Source organism: Ostrea edulis, chromosome 3 (assembly GCF_947568905.1).
Source record: "Ostrea edulis chromosome 3, xbOstEdul1.1, whole genome shotgun sequence".
Taxonomy (NCBI): Eukaryota; Metazoa; Mollusca; class Bivalvia; order Ostreida; family Ostreidae; genus Ostrea; species Ostrea edulis.
Genome location: NC_079166.1, coordinates 60,992,467 through 61,008,637, shown reverse-complemented (window position 1 = coordinate 61,008,637; position 16,171 = coordinate 60,992,467). Strand labels below are relative to the sequence as shown.

The 16,171-nt window shown below is 33.1% G+C and overlaps 2 protein-coding genes across 2 annotated transcripts; one reads left to right on the top strand and one right to left on the bottom strand.

Annotated features, from left to right (window-relative positions):
* Window positions 1-1,193: 1,193 nt before the first annotated feature.
* On the top strand, window positions 1,194-6,366 carry LOC125674863 (ATP-dependent DNA helicase RecQ-like). The gene is made up of 2 exons (XM_048912222.2): window positions 1,194-1,781; window positions 5,438-6,366. Exons 1-2 carry the CDS (start codon window positions 1,312-1,314, stop codon window positions 6,360-6,362), a joined length of 1,395 nt encoding a protein of 464 aa, XP_048768179.2. The 5' UTR covers window positions 1,194-1,311; the 3' UTR covers window positions 6,363-6,366.
* Window positions 6,367-7,417: 1,051 nt separating this feature from the next.
* Window positions 7,418-16,132, bottom strand: LOC125674866 (uncharacterized; the record flags this gene model as incomplete). The annotated part of the gene is made up of 2 exons (XM_048912227.2): window positions 7,418-15,694; window positions 15,990-16,132. Coding segments are annotated over 2 exons (1,158 nt in total), but the record flags the coding sequence as incomplete, so codon positions are not given.
* Between the last annotated feature and the right edge of the window lie 39 nt (window positions 16,133-16,171).

Sequence of the window (16,171 nt, the reverse complement as noted above, 5' to 3'; positions counted from 1 at the left end):
TCGAATATTACCGGAAGCTATCGACATTTTAACAACGTAAAAGGTGTTGTTGTTTTTTACCGAGGCAGCTGCCTCGGTTGCCTCAATGGAAGCTACGCCACTGACATGTGAAAGTGAAACGTGAAGATAACGAACATTGATCAATATCATAACTCCTATATGCAATGCAAAATAGAGAGTTGGGCAAACACGTTCCCCAGGACACACCAGAGGTGGAATCAGGTGCCTAGGAGGAGTAAGCATCCCCTGTCGACAGGTTACACCCGACGTGCGCCCTATATCCTGATCAGATAAACGGAGTTATCCGTAGTCAAAATCAGTGTGCCATGAACGGCCTAACAACCGGTATGAAACACGTCAGACAGCATTAATGACAATAATGCCTTTCTCATTCTAATGACATTGTTTGCAGATGAGGGATCGTTTTTTAAAACAATAAGGTTTTTGTGTCAAAATAAAACGTCAACAGAGATCTTTTCAAGGCGATAATGATAAAAGAACATCTTTATTTTCACATTCATATGATATACAGTGTATTCGATCTTGACGTAACAGAAACCACTACACGCACTCATAAACAATTTTGACATACTTCCTAATTCCTGGACAGGGGTCACCAAGCTCTGCGTTGCTCACCTGGAAGCTACAGAGATTCTTGTTGTTACATCTTCTCTTCACGATAAATTTGACGTTATGACGACACGATCTATCCGTTCTGCCCCCACCACATCTGTCGCCATTCGGTTGGCCATATATGGCTGACTTGATGACAATCCTTTTTAGACATGACAGCAAAACGAGTTGCCCCTCACAAATCTCAAGTGTGCTTTTACCGGACACATAACTTCCCCAAGTGTTTCCTGAAATCGATAACTAAAGAATTTATTGCATTATCTAACATCTACCTGATTGTCGTGAAAACTGCTCCAAACAGCTTTGAGTAGTGTACGTTTGGTTTCTTTATATAACCTTTTTTTGTTGGGGGAGGGAGGCTCAGTATAAGCATTGCATATACATTGTATCTCTACATTGTAAACAAAAGGCCCACAGGCCTTATCGGTCACCTGAGTACTAATTAAATGTATCACTACTTCCAAGGGCTATGGAATATAGGGGGAAAATCCGGTTCTGAGGTAAATTCATCGTCGCAAACCACGGTTTTGAGTCCACTCACGCTCCCTCATACCCGTGGTTGTCTGATGCTATTTTTGCTCGTTTCTCATTAATTATGCATGACGGGGGTAACCAATCAAATCACGTCCGAGTAAACTTTACTCGGAGAGCCCGACCAATCACGTAACACCTTTCAAAATGATATTCGGAAAACAATCAAGTATGGAAGCGCCATTATTGACGAAAGTCGGAGAAGTTTTTGAAGTGGAAAAGCTAAGTGCTCAACAGGAAAAGGCAATTAGTAGTCTTTTAGATAATCGGGATGTGTTCCTTTCCCTGAGAACTGGTGGTGGAAAATCACTCTGTTACATGGCATTCCCTTTGTTTTACGAGTGTATGTACCAACCACAACTTGCACACGTACTTATTGTTAGTCCCCTCCTTGCTATTATGAAGGAACAGACTGATTTTTTGAAATCAAAAGGATTTACAGCAACCTACATTGGTAAAGATGCGAACGAGGACGATGGGATCCTTGCTGGTGAATACCAATTTCTCTTCACTTCACCAGAAGCTGTTTTACAGAATGACAAATGGCGGAATATGTTGTCATCATCCAAGTCCTTCCGATTATTTGTTGTTGATGAAGCCCATACTGTTGTTCATTGGTAGGTAAACCGTATATTTACTTATTTACAGAAAATAAATTTCAATATTGTGATATTTCGAAATTAAAAAAATGTGTTTGCTGTTATACTGTTTATGACACCAAGGACTACCCATTTATAAGCCGCATGACGTAAATTATACGTGTAGATGTGTTGTTATATCCCGTTTTATGTTCAATGTACTCCATATGAAAAAGAGTATAGGAAATATACCAAAATAGATTATACTATTTTGTTACTTACAGTTGAAAGAAATTTCCCATATTCACTACAACGAACTTGAGATTAATGTTATTCACATCTGCATTTTGTTAAATTAGGGTCGTATGCAAAACGCGATTTTCACAGTATTGGTGATAATTCATACTTGCTCATGTTATAATGCATTCTACATCAATATATATATATGATTAAACCCATAACAAATACAGGGCCGTAAATTACATGGAGGCGGAGGAGGCAGCTGCCTCCTCCAACTTTTGAGCCAAAAAAAATAAAAATTTAAAGTTCATTAGAATTTATGTTGTTTCCAATAACTAAGAACATGATACCTCCCTTAAAAAGCATTCCAAATCTTTCTTTTAGAATGAGTTAGTCAAGTAACATCTTAGAAGGCCCTAGAATCAAGGATTTTGCACGAAACGTGTTCAGTGTGCACAACATGTGCTCAGCGTCTGGGGGCCTGGGCGGCCCCCAGACCCTCGCCTAATTTCCTGCCTCCTCCAAATTGAAGGTTAATTTACGGCCCTGAAATATGACCAAATATTGACCAAATGGTACCTTTAACAAATCCAATGATATATAAAAGTCCCATGTTCTATTTAAAAAAAATATTCAAGATATACAACTGAAAAAAGGGATATTTTGTGTGTTATTCTGTTGCAGCTCAAAAATGGCTTTATTTTCAAGTTTTTGTTCAAAGAGATTTATAGAAGAGGCTTTTGGTAATAGAAACCAGATCAGTGAGAAATTATTCCACTTTTACGTGCAATTTACTGTATGTAAATCGAAAAAATATTAGCGAAATAATGTTTAAATATGTGAAAATGCCCGTACGTCATGCAATTGTATAAAATTCCAATGTTTAAACTTACAAGGAAAAAAAACTACATGTTAATTCATTATTTCAACTTTTGTTTTGCATTGAAAATTGAGTTGAATACTAAATGAAACATTATAAAAAAGTTTGAGTTTGAGTGGATTATTCAAAGCCAGAAAAAAATTAATACGCATTTTTCTCTAACTGGCATAAAAATGTCTCAAACATTCTGTAGTGTCCGCAACATGTGCATATTTTGGAATGCCTGATGAATTAAACTTCTATACTCTTACTGGTAAGAGGCAATACAGTTATTAATGTGTCTACCAAAGAAACAGACTCTAGCTCAGTATTGCTAAGTTTTATGACAGATATATTGTGTTTTGTAGTGTCCGCAACCCTGTAGAGTCCGCAACAGCTTTTTGATTTCATAGATTTTTTCAAGAAAACAAGTTGGAGGTTAAGGTTTTAAATTTACTTCAATCAAATCAAAGATGGATTCAATCAGAAATACTTTAGTATATTTGTAGTGTCCGCAACAATATAAAATTTGAAAGAAAACAAGAGTCATCAGTATTCTTTAATTTATGAAATTTAATCTATAAAATCATTCCTTAGAACATGTTTAATAGAATGAACATCTGTGACACCATCAATATTTTTTGAAACTGCATAACAATATATAATGAGGGAAAATTAATGGTCAATGTTATATGGTAATTCCATTTAAAATAAAACCCATTCTACAACCTTTGATGTCTAATTTTCCAGAGTTGATACTATGACATGTGAATTAGTCGAGAAAGAAACATTTATCAACATTGATTTTAAAATAAATGACAATATATTGGATATGTAATGTATGATGACCTGTAGTGTCCGCAACAAAAATATCTATGTATTTTCAAAATTTATGAAGAATGAAATGAAGACATACTGAATATTATGATAGATTAATTTGAATTTAGGAATATTCAATGTCATTTTCACATGATAATCATATAGGTCGTATGAGTATTTGTAAATGTAAATAAACCTAAAAGATTGGAGACAAATTGGGCAAAAATATTAGTATGACATTTATATGAAATTTTTTTTTGTTTTCAAAGAAAACCACAAAATTTTCTTTTTAATTTACTTCTTTCTGGTACATAGTCCAAACCAATAAGAAATTTGGCCATGAACATTATCTTTGCATAAGTTTACTAAAATTTGACGTGGCATAACTTTTTTTATAGGAATGCTTATACAAAAAAAAATTTTGGTTCTTGTACACATACATATTGTACTTTCTAGGCAACATGTCAAAAATGTGCTATGTGGATTTTTATTTTTTGCTCCTAGTGCAACATAATTTGCACAAATACCATGAAAATGGCGAAAGAATACTTAAATCCATATACCAGTACCATATACCAGCACTTCGGTGGGAATTTCCTGCTTAGCAGATTGAAATTTTACTTTATTAATAGCATATTGCTTAGTACCTTGCATACACATTTTAACTCTTTATCATACATTTATTATATAATTCAGGATTTCTGCATCACTGATATGAACATAGGCACACCTACTTTATCACTACGGCCCTCGGGCTGATATTGGAGTCTCGGGTTGCTATGAAGTGTGATACAGATTTGGCCATGTATTATTCTAATTTGATATGATGTACTTAGTATATATCTAAAGTTAATTAGTTATGCATGGTCATTACTTGTCTCTAGTTTTAAAGCATATTAGTTAAGAACATTTTTCAAAATGGCTAACATGCAAATTATCAGAAATTAGGGTTGGGCGGTTAAAACCGCCCCCGGTTTAACCAGTTTCTTTATTTCCGTGAGCCATATGGCTCATTGGATTTACATACACATATATATACACAGGCAGTTAGTACAGTAGATATAAAGATATAATACATACAGCAGAGTTGACAGGTGTTTAAAATAAGCATAGGCTGGGAGAAGAGATGACCAGTGTGCATGGTTTTGTTATGAAAACATCACCAACCCACCCCCTCAAATGCTTATTCAACAGTTAAAATGAAGACTGATGAAACAATACTTATACTTACAGAAATTTTTACATCTTCCCCAATTCAACAGTCATTTTTACATTATTTATTTAAAATAAATAACACAGACAATAATGACCAAATATTTTCAATCGACCAGTATTAACCAGTAATGACCGGTTTTAACCAGTATTGACCACCAGTACGGTCAATACTCAATGACCACTTTTTTGCCAACCCTGTCAGAAATGACTTTAATTTCGATCAGATCAGTCATCATGACTCATCACTGACAGGTGAACTAATAAGGCCCGTGGGCATCTTGGTTATTGAACAAATTAAAGGGAATGGGAAACAAATTCTAACAACTTACTAGTCCCAGGTCTCATTGCCCTTTATTGAAATAGTTAATTTCAACATACCATGGGTAGGGATGGGTCCATAATAATCGGCTTGTGTGGCTCTTTTCTTATTTTACACCCCAGTACCCCCCCCCCCTCCCCATGTGAAACACAATTGTTCTCATTATTTGTAATTCTGTCAACAATTTACATGCAAGTTTCTCTTTCATTTTCAATTCATTTCTAATTTCACTTTTGTTCACAGGGGAGAAAGTACAATGCATATCCAGGCTTTCAGGGAATGGTTTTCACGGACCGGGGAGATAAGATCATTGATCAGTTGTCCTGCCCTAGTGATCACAGCCACTGCTAGTAAGGAAGCAAGAAAATTAATTAGGAAACGACTTGCTCTAAACAACTGTGTAGACATTATTGACAGTCCAGATAGGGAAAACATAAAATTATTTCTGGAAAAGATTAAAAACACTGTGCCTATTGAAGTGACATTTGGTTGGTTACTAAAGGACTTGTCTCTTGAGAAAAAGGACTGTACCAGAACACTTGTATTTTGTTCAAGTATAAAAACTTGTGCAGACATATATACTGCATTTCTGATGGTGTTGGACAAGTCTGTTATGGAATATGTCAATATGTTTCATTCTTGTACATCTGAAACAGTGAAGGAAAAAATTAGACAGGACATGAATGATGAGAAAGGGACAATACGAGTCTTAATTGCTACAAGTGCAGCAGGTATGGGGGTGAATTATAAAGGCATCAACAATGTTGTACATTATGGTCCACCTAAAGATATGGACAGTTTCGTTCAACAGCTTGGGCGTGCTGGTCGTGATGGTTGTCAAGCTTTGCATCTGCTTATTTACAACAGCAGACACACACACAAACTTGATTCTGACATGAAAAATTACATTGAGAATAAAGATAAATGCCGTAGACTTCAAATATTACAGTCATACGATTCTCTTCCAAATGGAAAAGGTATCAAGCATCTGTGTTGTGATATTTGCTCACAGAAATGTGATTGTGAAGACAAGTGTTGTTTACAGTTTCAGCACCCATTTCATTTATACAAAACTGATGATGATTCAAGTGATGAAAGTTTTTGTATGTCAGATGACACAGATTTTGAGTTTGATGATGAGGATGATGATACATTTGATATAATGTAGAAATGAATTTCATTTTTTGAAAAAGCAATGCCGGTTTGACATGTTTGAAGCATTGTAGTTCATACCCTCATGTAATTTCAAAAATGAAATTTATTTTTTATGTATTGTAATTAAATTTCTGTCAAAATTCTCAGTCATTGAAATAGACATACCAGGTAATTATTATCTATCAAGATTTGTATGTGCTGGAGGAAGTCACGTGATGAGCTAAGGTACGGACGTACTTTTTTTGCTCCGTCAATTTGACCGTCATTTTCACTCTTTAATTCGAGAAATTAATGCGATTTTCTCAGAGTTTGGATAGATAGTGTATATATTTCTTGACTCTTGACACAATTTCTCAAGGTGATCTTGTTTTTGGACTGTTTTTGTGAATTTACACCTGTGCTGAGCGTGAATAGGTGTTCACAATCTACTCACGGTGCCTGTGTTTTTCGAACGGCGTTTCAGAGTCTCATAGTGTCTAAGATAACGAAATTATGGAGTGGACACAAACTCTTAAGCCAGTTTATATGCGGAACAGAGACATTCAAACAACAAAAAGTAAATATTTCACCGACTTTGACATTGCAGAAGCCGCGAGCGCAACAGTCTCGGATGTGATATGTGTACAAAGAGATAGAGATCTGTGGAGGATCTACATAAAGTCTGCGGAGAGTAGATCGAAATTAGTTACTGAAGGATTCTCACTTGGAAGCAGATCAATCCAGGTTTATGACACGAACCCATTCTCTGCGGGTACAGACTCTCCTGATGAGAAAGTTGTTCGAGTCCTAATTAAAGGTATACCTCTATCGGTTGAAGATTCATGTATTAAAAAGATGCTCAAAGGCTTAGGTCTAGGAGTAGAATTAACAAGTGATATCAAATATGAAAAAATCAGACATCCTAAAACCCACAGAATGACTGAAATATTAAATGGAAATCGTTTTGTGTATATGTCGCCTCTAGAGAATGGAAAATTCCTTCCACGCTCTGCGTCATGTGCAGGTTTACGCTGTACCATATCTCACAAAGGCCAACCCCTACGGGAACGAAAGAAGCAGTGCACAAACTGCTGGGCAGATGACCATTACAAAAATGCTTGCGAATTCGAGCAGAGTTGTAGAATATGCAAGCTACCAAGTCACTTTCCGGGATCGGATAAATGCAGATCATATGTCACTCACCAGGAGGACATAGTATGCTTCTCTGGAAAAGATAACCCTCTTTCAAATTTCTTCCCTACTGAGTTAAAGGTTTTTGGGCAAACATATCCTTCAGCCGAACATGCTTTCCAACACATCAAATCCTTACGTTCTGGTGATCTTAACCGTGCAGAAGCCGTAAGTAAAGCTGAAACCGCCTTAGATGCCAAACGTGTAGGAGGTCAGGTCCTGGAATCTGATGCTTGGATTACATCTAAAGACTCCGTTATGCGGGAAATACTGGAATCTAAACTACAGCATTGTTCACAATTCAGAAGTGCTTTAAAAAAAATCAGAAAATCCGATATTCTGGTGGAATCGACGTGGGATACTTATTGGGGTAGCGGGCTGAACGTGACCGGAACATCTCATACTCTAATGCAACATTGGCCAGGTGAAAATAAGCTTGGACGTATCCTCGACGGCATGGCAGCCAAATTGCAGCGTACGGACGAAAATTCAGCTACCAACAATTCCTCTAGATCAACAAGAAACAAGCAGGGCAAAAAACAGAGTTAAGTCTACCAAACAAAAAAAAACAAAACAAAAAAAAACAAAAAAACAAACCGCTAGTCAGTCATACGCATGAACAAGTTAAATATTATTTCAGTGAACTGCAGGGGTTTAAATACTGCAGAAAAACGTATAAAATTTTATACCTGGATTAATGATAGCTGTTTTGATGTAATATTTATGCAAGAAACCCACTATATTGAAAAAAATGTACTAAATTATGATGCAAGGTGGAAAGGTATATCAATACATTGCTTTTCCGATTCAATTTTCAGTAGAGGAGTTTCAATATTATTTAATAAAGATTTGAATTTCAAAATACTAAATATACATAAATCTAATGAAGGCAGGAAACTCATGGTTAACATAGCATATGATGAAAAAATTATTACATTAGTTAATTTATATGCTCCAAACGATATCAATTATAGATGTGATTTTTTTAAACGGGCTAAAGAATGGATTAGTAAATATACAGCAAATTTTGATAATCTATTGATATGTGGTGACCTTAATTGCTCAACAGAAAATGAATCAGATAAAAGTGTTATAATTTTAAAACAACTACTGAACAAGCTCGATTTACACGACATGTGGAAAACTATGAAAAGCGGAAAAAAAGGATATTCATGGTGTAACGGAGTAAATATCCCAACAAGTAGAATAGATTATATTTTACTATCCGATACATTTTGTTTTCAATGTGAAAATATAAGGCTTCAAAACATTCCTGGTTCACACTCAAACGGTACTAGGATGTCTGATCATAAGTGTTTAATTTTTTCTTTGATTGTAAATGAAAACCTTAGAGGTCCAGGATACTGGAAATTTAACACATCTTTAATTGAAAATGAAACCTTCATGAACGAAATGAATACATTCCTGAAAAACTATAATTTCGATAAAGAAAATGCACTAGATTCATGGGAAAATTTGAAAAGGAATATAAAAACAAAATGTATAAATTTATCGAAAAATATATCTAAATCTTACAAAAACAAAATAAATTCTATTCAAGGAGAAATAAGTAAGATAGAAGACTTGCCATATGAAAAAATAGATATGAATAGAAAAAGAAAATTAGAAAATGAATTGACAGAATTAATAAACAAAAAGGCAAAAGGTGCACAGGTAAGATCAAGGGGAAAATGGATTGAAGAGGGAGAAAGAAATACCTCTTATTTTTTAAATTTAGAAAAGAGACGACAAATATCAAATGTGATAAAATCATTAAAAAATGAAAAAGGTACAGTTTTTGATGAAGATGAAATATTAGATTCTACATGCAATTTTTATGAAAAATTGTATACATCAAATAATGAAAATGATAATAAAGTGAATGAATATTTAAGTAATATACAATTAGAATATAGTCTAAATGATGAAGAAAAAAATGAATTAGACACCCTTCCCTCACTATCAGAATGTACAGAAACAGTATTCATTATGAAAAAAAATAAATCACCCGGATCTGATGGATTACCGTGTGAATTCTATCAAACTTTCTGGGAAAACATAAAACAACATTATTATTGCACTCTTCAAGAGATCTTCCAAAAGTATACAATGACATATTCACAAAGACTATCTTTAATTACTCTCTTATTTAAAAAAGGAGACCCGCAGAGTCTTAACAATTATAGGCCTATTAGTCTTACAAATACTGATTATAAAATAATAGCTTTTCTTTTAGCTAATAGACTACAAAAAGTGTTGGATAAAGCAATACATGTTAATCAATCAGCTTATATAAAAGGGAGAAATATAGCTCTGAATGCAAGGTTAATTATTGATATTTTTGAATATTGTGAAGAAAATGATATAGAATCAATAATGTTATTTCTTGATTTCCAAAAAGCGTTCGACTCTGTGGAATGGAACTTCATGACGAAAGTTCTTAAAAAATTTAACTTTGGCGAAAACTTTCTCAAATGGGTCAACATACTATACAATAAACCTATATTTAAAATAAAAAATAATGGATGGATGTCCAAAACATGCAATATGCAGAGAGGTATAAGACAAGGATGTCCCATCTCTGCAATATTATTTCTTTTTGTTATAGAAATATTAGCGGTAAATATTAGATCGAATTCAAATATTAATGGATTTCAAAAACCAGGAATGACTAACAGTATTAAGATTATACAACATGCAGATGATTGTACTCTTCCTCTTAAAGATGAAACCTCTCTAGAACATTCTTTAAAAGTCATAGCAAAATTCAGCAATGTTTCGGGTATGTATTTAAATATGTCAAAAACAGAATGTATATTAACGGGTCCTCACAAATATCATTATAAACAAATTAGAAATGTTAACGTAAACAATGATAGCATAAAAACTCTTGGAATTTATATAGGACACAACAAAGAAATATGTTATAAAAACAATTGGACAAAAATTGTAGATGACTTAGAAAAACTGTTTGAATCATGGAAAAAAAGAAAACTAACCATTTTTGGTAAAGTTTGTGTCATCAATAGCCTAGCAATATCAAAGATTATATATGTTGGATCAGTTCTGAGCTTTCCAAATGAAGAAGTAATTAAGAAATTTCAAAGTTTGTTATATAACTATATATGGAACAAAAGAGATAGAATTAAAAGAAATACACAGATTGGAAATGTCCTAAAGGGAGGCATTGGAATTGTCGATGTATCTTTGAAATTAAAATCCATAAAAGTATCTTGGATAAACAGGATTTCAAGCGAGAGAAACTCTCTATTCTTTTTTGTAGATAGTTTGTGCAAAGAAAGAGACTTTGATTTTGAATATCTATGTAAAACAAATATTACGAAATCAAATGATTATCAAATAATGGAACATTTTCCTCTATTCTACAAGGAAATGCTTGTATTTTTCAACGAATGTAAAAAAAAATAAAAAACAATTTTATCTGAATGCATTATTGAAAGAACCGTTGTGGTGTAATAAAAATTTTATGTACAAAAACAAGCCAATATTTTTTCATAATTGGCTGAGGAGCGGTTTTAAATTTTTGAATGATATTGTAAATGAAAATGGCATAAAACCTTTGGAATGGTTTGATGACAAACTTATATGTAAAAAAAACTGGATGTGTGAATATATGATTATAAAAACAGTTATAACAAAAACCTTCAAAAGTTATGAATATTCAAATATACGATACGAAAACATTTTTCATGGGAGTACATCATACGATTTATTATGTAAAGGACATGTTAAAGTGTGTGATATCAATTCAAAGTTGATTTACGAAATTCTTTGTCATGAAAAATTTATACCTCCATTACACCAAACATATTACGGAAAGGTTTTTGAAATAACAAAAACGGCTTGGAAATCTATTTATGAACAAAAAATCTTATCCATAAGAGACAGAAGTATATCAGAATTTAATTATAAATTATTAAATAATCTATTGTGTAACAGAGAATTGCTGAAGAAATGGAAGATAGTAGAAAATGATTTTTGTGTCTTTTGCAGAGATGCTAAAGAAAACAATGAACATCTTATCTTAAAATGTAAAAATGTTTCTCATATATGGGACATTGTTAAACAAATTTTAAAATTTGATATATCGTGGAAAACAATTGTGATAGGATTTTACTATGAAAACAATGAAAAGACACTCTTTTTGAATAGCATAATATCTCTTATTGCCTGTAAAATATACAAGTATAAAATGTATTGTAGATTAGATAACAAAGACGAAAAACCTCAAGAAATATGTAACCACATAAAAAGTAAATTGAATTTTTATACAGAAGTGTACACAAAAATTCAGGATAAAAAATATGCTAAAGTTATGAAAGCAATTAAAGACAAATTGTAATTTATACACCTTTGCAGGTATGACTTTTTATAATATGAAACCTGACAAATATCTGTCTATGCACATTTTTAACTATGTTACAATGTGAGTTTATTTTGAACAATTTGAATTGATTACAAACAACTATATTTCTATATCAAATAAAATTTTGTAATAAACCTTTTATATACTGGTATTTTGCAAAAAGTTCCCACTATGAGGAGGGGTCCTGTCCTCCTATAGTGCTGCCATGGGGGTTGTGATATGAACTTTTGAATTGTTAACCCCGCATATGGCAGTTTCAGGTTCTTTATGTACATAATTATATTGTTGTGTTGTTGGTTTTTCCGTAAAAATAAGAACCTTTTTTGCCATAACATGTTAATAAATTTTGTTATATAACAGTATATTATATGTGTGTGTGTTTGTATGTATGCATATATGTTTGTGTTTTCTATATGTAGAAATTTATATGATAAATTTATATATATGTATATGTATGCCTATATACATCTAATCCAAGGGGCCCCTGGCACCCTAGGTAAAGATTATAAGGGGGTCTCTGCGGAGACTTTACCCCGAAATAGTAATGTATTTTGGAATTAAAGACTGATATATGTGAAAAAAAAAAAAAAAAAAAAACTCTTACATTTATAGTGATAACTAGATTTTAACTGTCCGTTAAACTTGACCAATTTTTGTTCAATTGGGTCCAGGAGTGTGATCAACCTAATATGTTTTCATAGACAGTCAGTAACAAACCAAATTTTATATCAAGATTTAATACATGTTCATGCAGCAATACATCAAAGATGTGTATTTAATTTGTCAGTATTTGTTATCAATGAACTGTTGGGAGAATTAAAATTTGAAAATAAAAAAAAAAAAAAAAAAAAAAAAAAAGATTTGTATGTGCAATGTTCACAACTTCAATACATTCTAGAGGAAATGGCTCTCATTGTAATTTGTATATATCCAAGATAAAAGCATTTCATGTCATGTAGCTACTTGTGTCAAGTTTTTTTTGGTTAAGGTTTTGGTATCAAGGGACTGAGACATTTGCTTGAAGTTGGGAATTTAACAGAATCATACCAAAAAAAGAGAATAGCTTCAATTTCAAAAAAAGTTACAAAGTTAGAAAATCCATCTGGATTTATAATAATACGTCTCATGAAATTGACTAAGTTCTTTTAACAAAAAAATATGCCTCTTGAAAAGTCTAAGTCTCTGAATTCCCTATTTAGAATGAACAAAGTTCCAAAATCCACCTGGAGTTTGAAAAATACGCCTTGGGTTAAGGAGACGTATTTTTGTCAAAATACGTGTACGTCTCAAATTTAACCGTATTGTCAAAACTACGTAGAACTCTTGTACGCCTGGATTTCTTTGATTTCCAGGCGTAGTAGGTCTAAAAATTTCATACAGATATTATCAAAAATTGCATCTTGCATTGTTGTTATTGGAAATGTTTCTTTTTATATATAAGAATGAGGAAAATCAAATTTAGATAAATATTTATGGCATTGAATTCTATGGGGGTGGGTATTATTATGTAATGTAAAATTTTTCTCAGATTTTGAAGTTGCTCCCATGCACTTAGATATTGTGTTATTTTTAACCAAACATTCAACGTTGTTGTTTCACACACATACACACCCGTTATAAAAGTCAACACATGTACATAAATTAAGGTAGATCGATCTTCATGAGATGTCATCGATCATAGGTTTTTGAAAAAATATTTTATCAAATGAAACTTTACACATGATGGAGATATTTCTTTCAGAGAAATTTAATTGAATGGATAAAAAAAAATTGGTAAACTCTTGTTATGGATTTTTTTTTTCATTTTCAACCATCACACAAAGTTGGAACTACCTTAACAGAAATAAATAAAATGTGAAATTGCTTTCAAGATTTCAGTTTCATTCAGCATGTTCAGTATGTTTGAATGATTGCACAAATTGAATCATACACTTTCTCTATGAAAACATGAAATAAAATTAATCATTTACCACACATATCTGTAGAAAATTCTATTTTTCTAATTTTTACAAAGGGCAGATAACTTTGAAGTCTGAAGTGCATAAAGACTAGCTTCTAATCATTTACCAGACATGAAAATATATTCTACTTCAATTTCATCATTATTTAACAATAGATATTATTTTCAATTGATTTAAATCCTTCAAAATTGCTGATTATCCCTTCGTTTTACATTGAATACATTAAAACACTAATTCTAATATCGTTTACGTACTGGTATATTTCTGAAAGAGCAAACCTAATTATATACATAGGTAATAAAACTGGCATTCTTAAACAGTTGAGTTTAAGGCAGAGTCAAATTTTATTACTCCAAAGATTTTTTTGTGAAAATGGCCATTGATACCGATAATTGTAACAAGCTTAAATACTTTCTCATATTTAACAGAAAACTGCCAAGTGAGAAAGAGACCTACAATGAATATTAACCATCTGGTGCTGTACCACTGAACTACATGTATCTGGTCTGGTAGTTGAATTGGTACATCCACCCTAAAAAAAATTCTAGTCTCAAAGATACTGCATATCAAACAAGATGCTATCATTATCTTACTGATTTCACAAAACAATTCCGACTCCCATAACTATGTATTCAATGACAAATCTGATAAATCAGGCCTTCCTCTGTGAAATCAAGTGTAAAGTTCACGAAATTCTTTTCAAAGAAACAACTTCATTGACATAAAATGATACCTATAGGGCACCTGTCATTAGGCGAGGCCTAACAAAGACCTACTACGATTACATAGACTACATTTTCACTGTCCATGTTCTAGTGTAGTAATTTGGAAGGAATTCTCTTCTGAAACTGCATCCACTGTTGCATAGCCTTTGGATCAAGTTTGGAAAGCGGTTCTTTGGCTTGACTGAGCGATGGCCAATCTGTGACAACACGATGTCCATCTTTTAGCACACACTCTGCAATTCGGCTGATGTCCCTGGATTTGTCAATCTCTGGTCTCTTCCTTCCAGCCTTCACTGTATTGTTTACTTGCATAAGTTTTTGCTTCATCGTATCAATTACTTGCGTAGACATTGTCACCACTTTGGCTGAATTAAATGACTTATTAGCGCCCTGTGTATTGAGCTGAGTTTTTATCTTTTTAATCTGGAGTTCCACACAATTATCATTAGGTACATTTTGGTCAACTCCTCCCATCAAATTCTGACAAATGTTCCACTTGTACTCGAAACTATCTATTGGGCTAAGAATGGCAGCTATGTATGCAATATACCTCCATAACCATAATTTATATTTGGTATGTCCAAGCGCACCTGCGTAGAGCCATTCAAATTTTGCATTACGAAAGCAACGTTCACCATCCCCCATTCGATATGCATCACAAGTGTCATGAAGCAATAGGGCCATCCTCATGAAACTAGAAACAACACTGTCAGAGCTTTTTGGTGGTACGCACTCATGAAACTGCCACCGATGCTTCTTCTTGAGATGATTCCTAAAGTGACCCTCAGTTAGATAGTGTTTCTCACATAGTGCACACTTAAACCCATTCACGTCTTTCATTTCACCAACTTTTTGACAGTCTATATCTAAATGCTTAACATTGTCACGCAGCACTTCTATGTAGCTTGTATCCTTGATTCCTAAACTATCCATCACAATTTCAGCTTGATCATATAGCCAGTCCTTCTTTTGATTTTCATTCATGAGGGAAAATAGTGGGAGGTTTGCTGGTTTGTCGTCTAAATCATTCATGTTGTGTAAACTCATAAATGCTGCAACCACATATCCACTCATTACATCCATGATGTATGTCACGTGTGACCTAAACAATGCAGTGATTCATATTTTTAAAAGAGCATTTGGGATAATCCATGATATGTACATACAACAAGAAATTTTTCATTACTGATACATGTCTGCATATTATTAAAGTTTTAAATGCGAATATAATATAGAGGGGAAATCTTTTAAAATGGTCAAGGTGACTCAGGTGAGCAATGCAGCCCATGGACCTTTTGGATTATTCATTGTAGAAAGGGGGCCACTTTAATACAATAAATGTGGAATGTCATTCTTTTTCAAACACTAAAACTTCAATGAAGACAATTTACTATTACCTTAAGTCTTTGGTCACTTGTTCAGCTCCTGATACATTTCTTCTGTTGATTAGGTTACGAAGCTGATAAAGACTGCCACCATCACCACTGCTTTCCTCTTTGTAAAACTCTTGATATATGCCCTGAAGTAAATAATTCAGAAATAACTAAAACACATTTAATTTCCTATAGTATTGTACTAT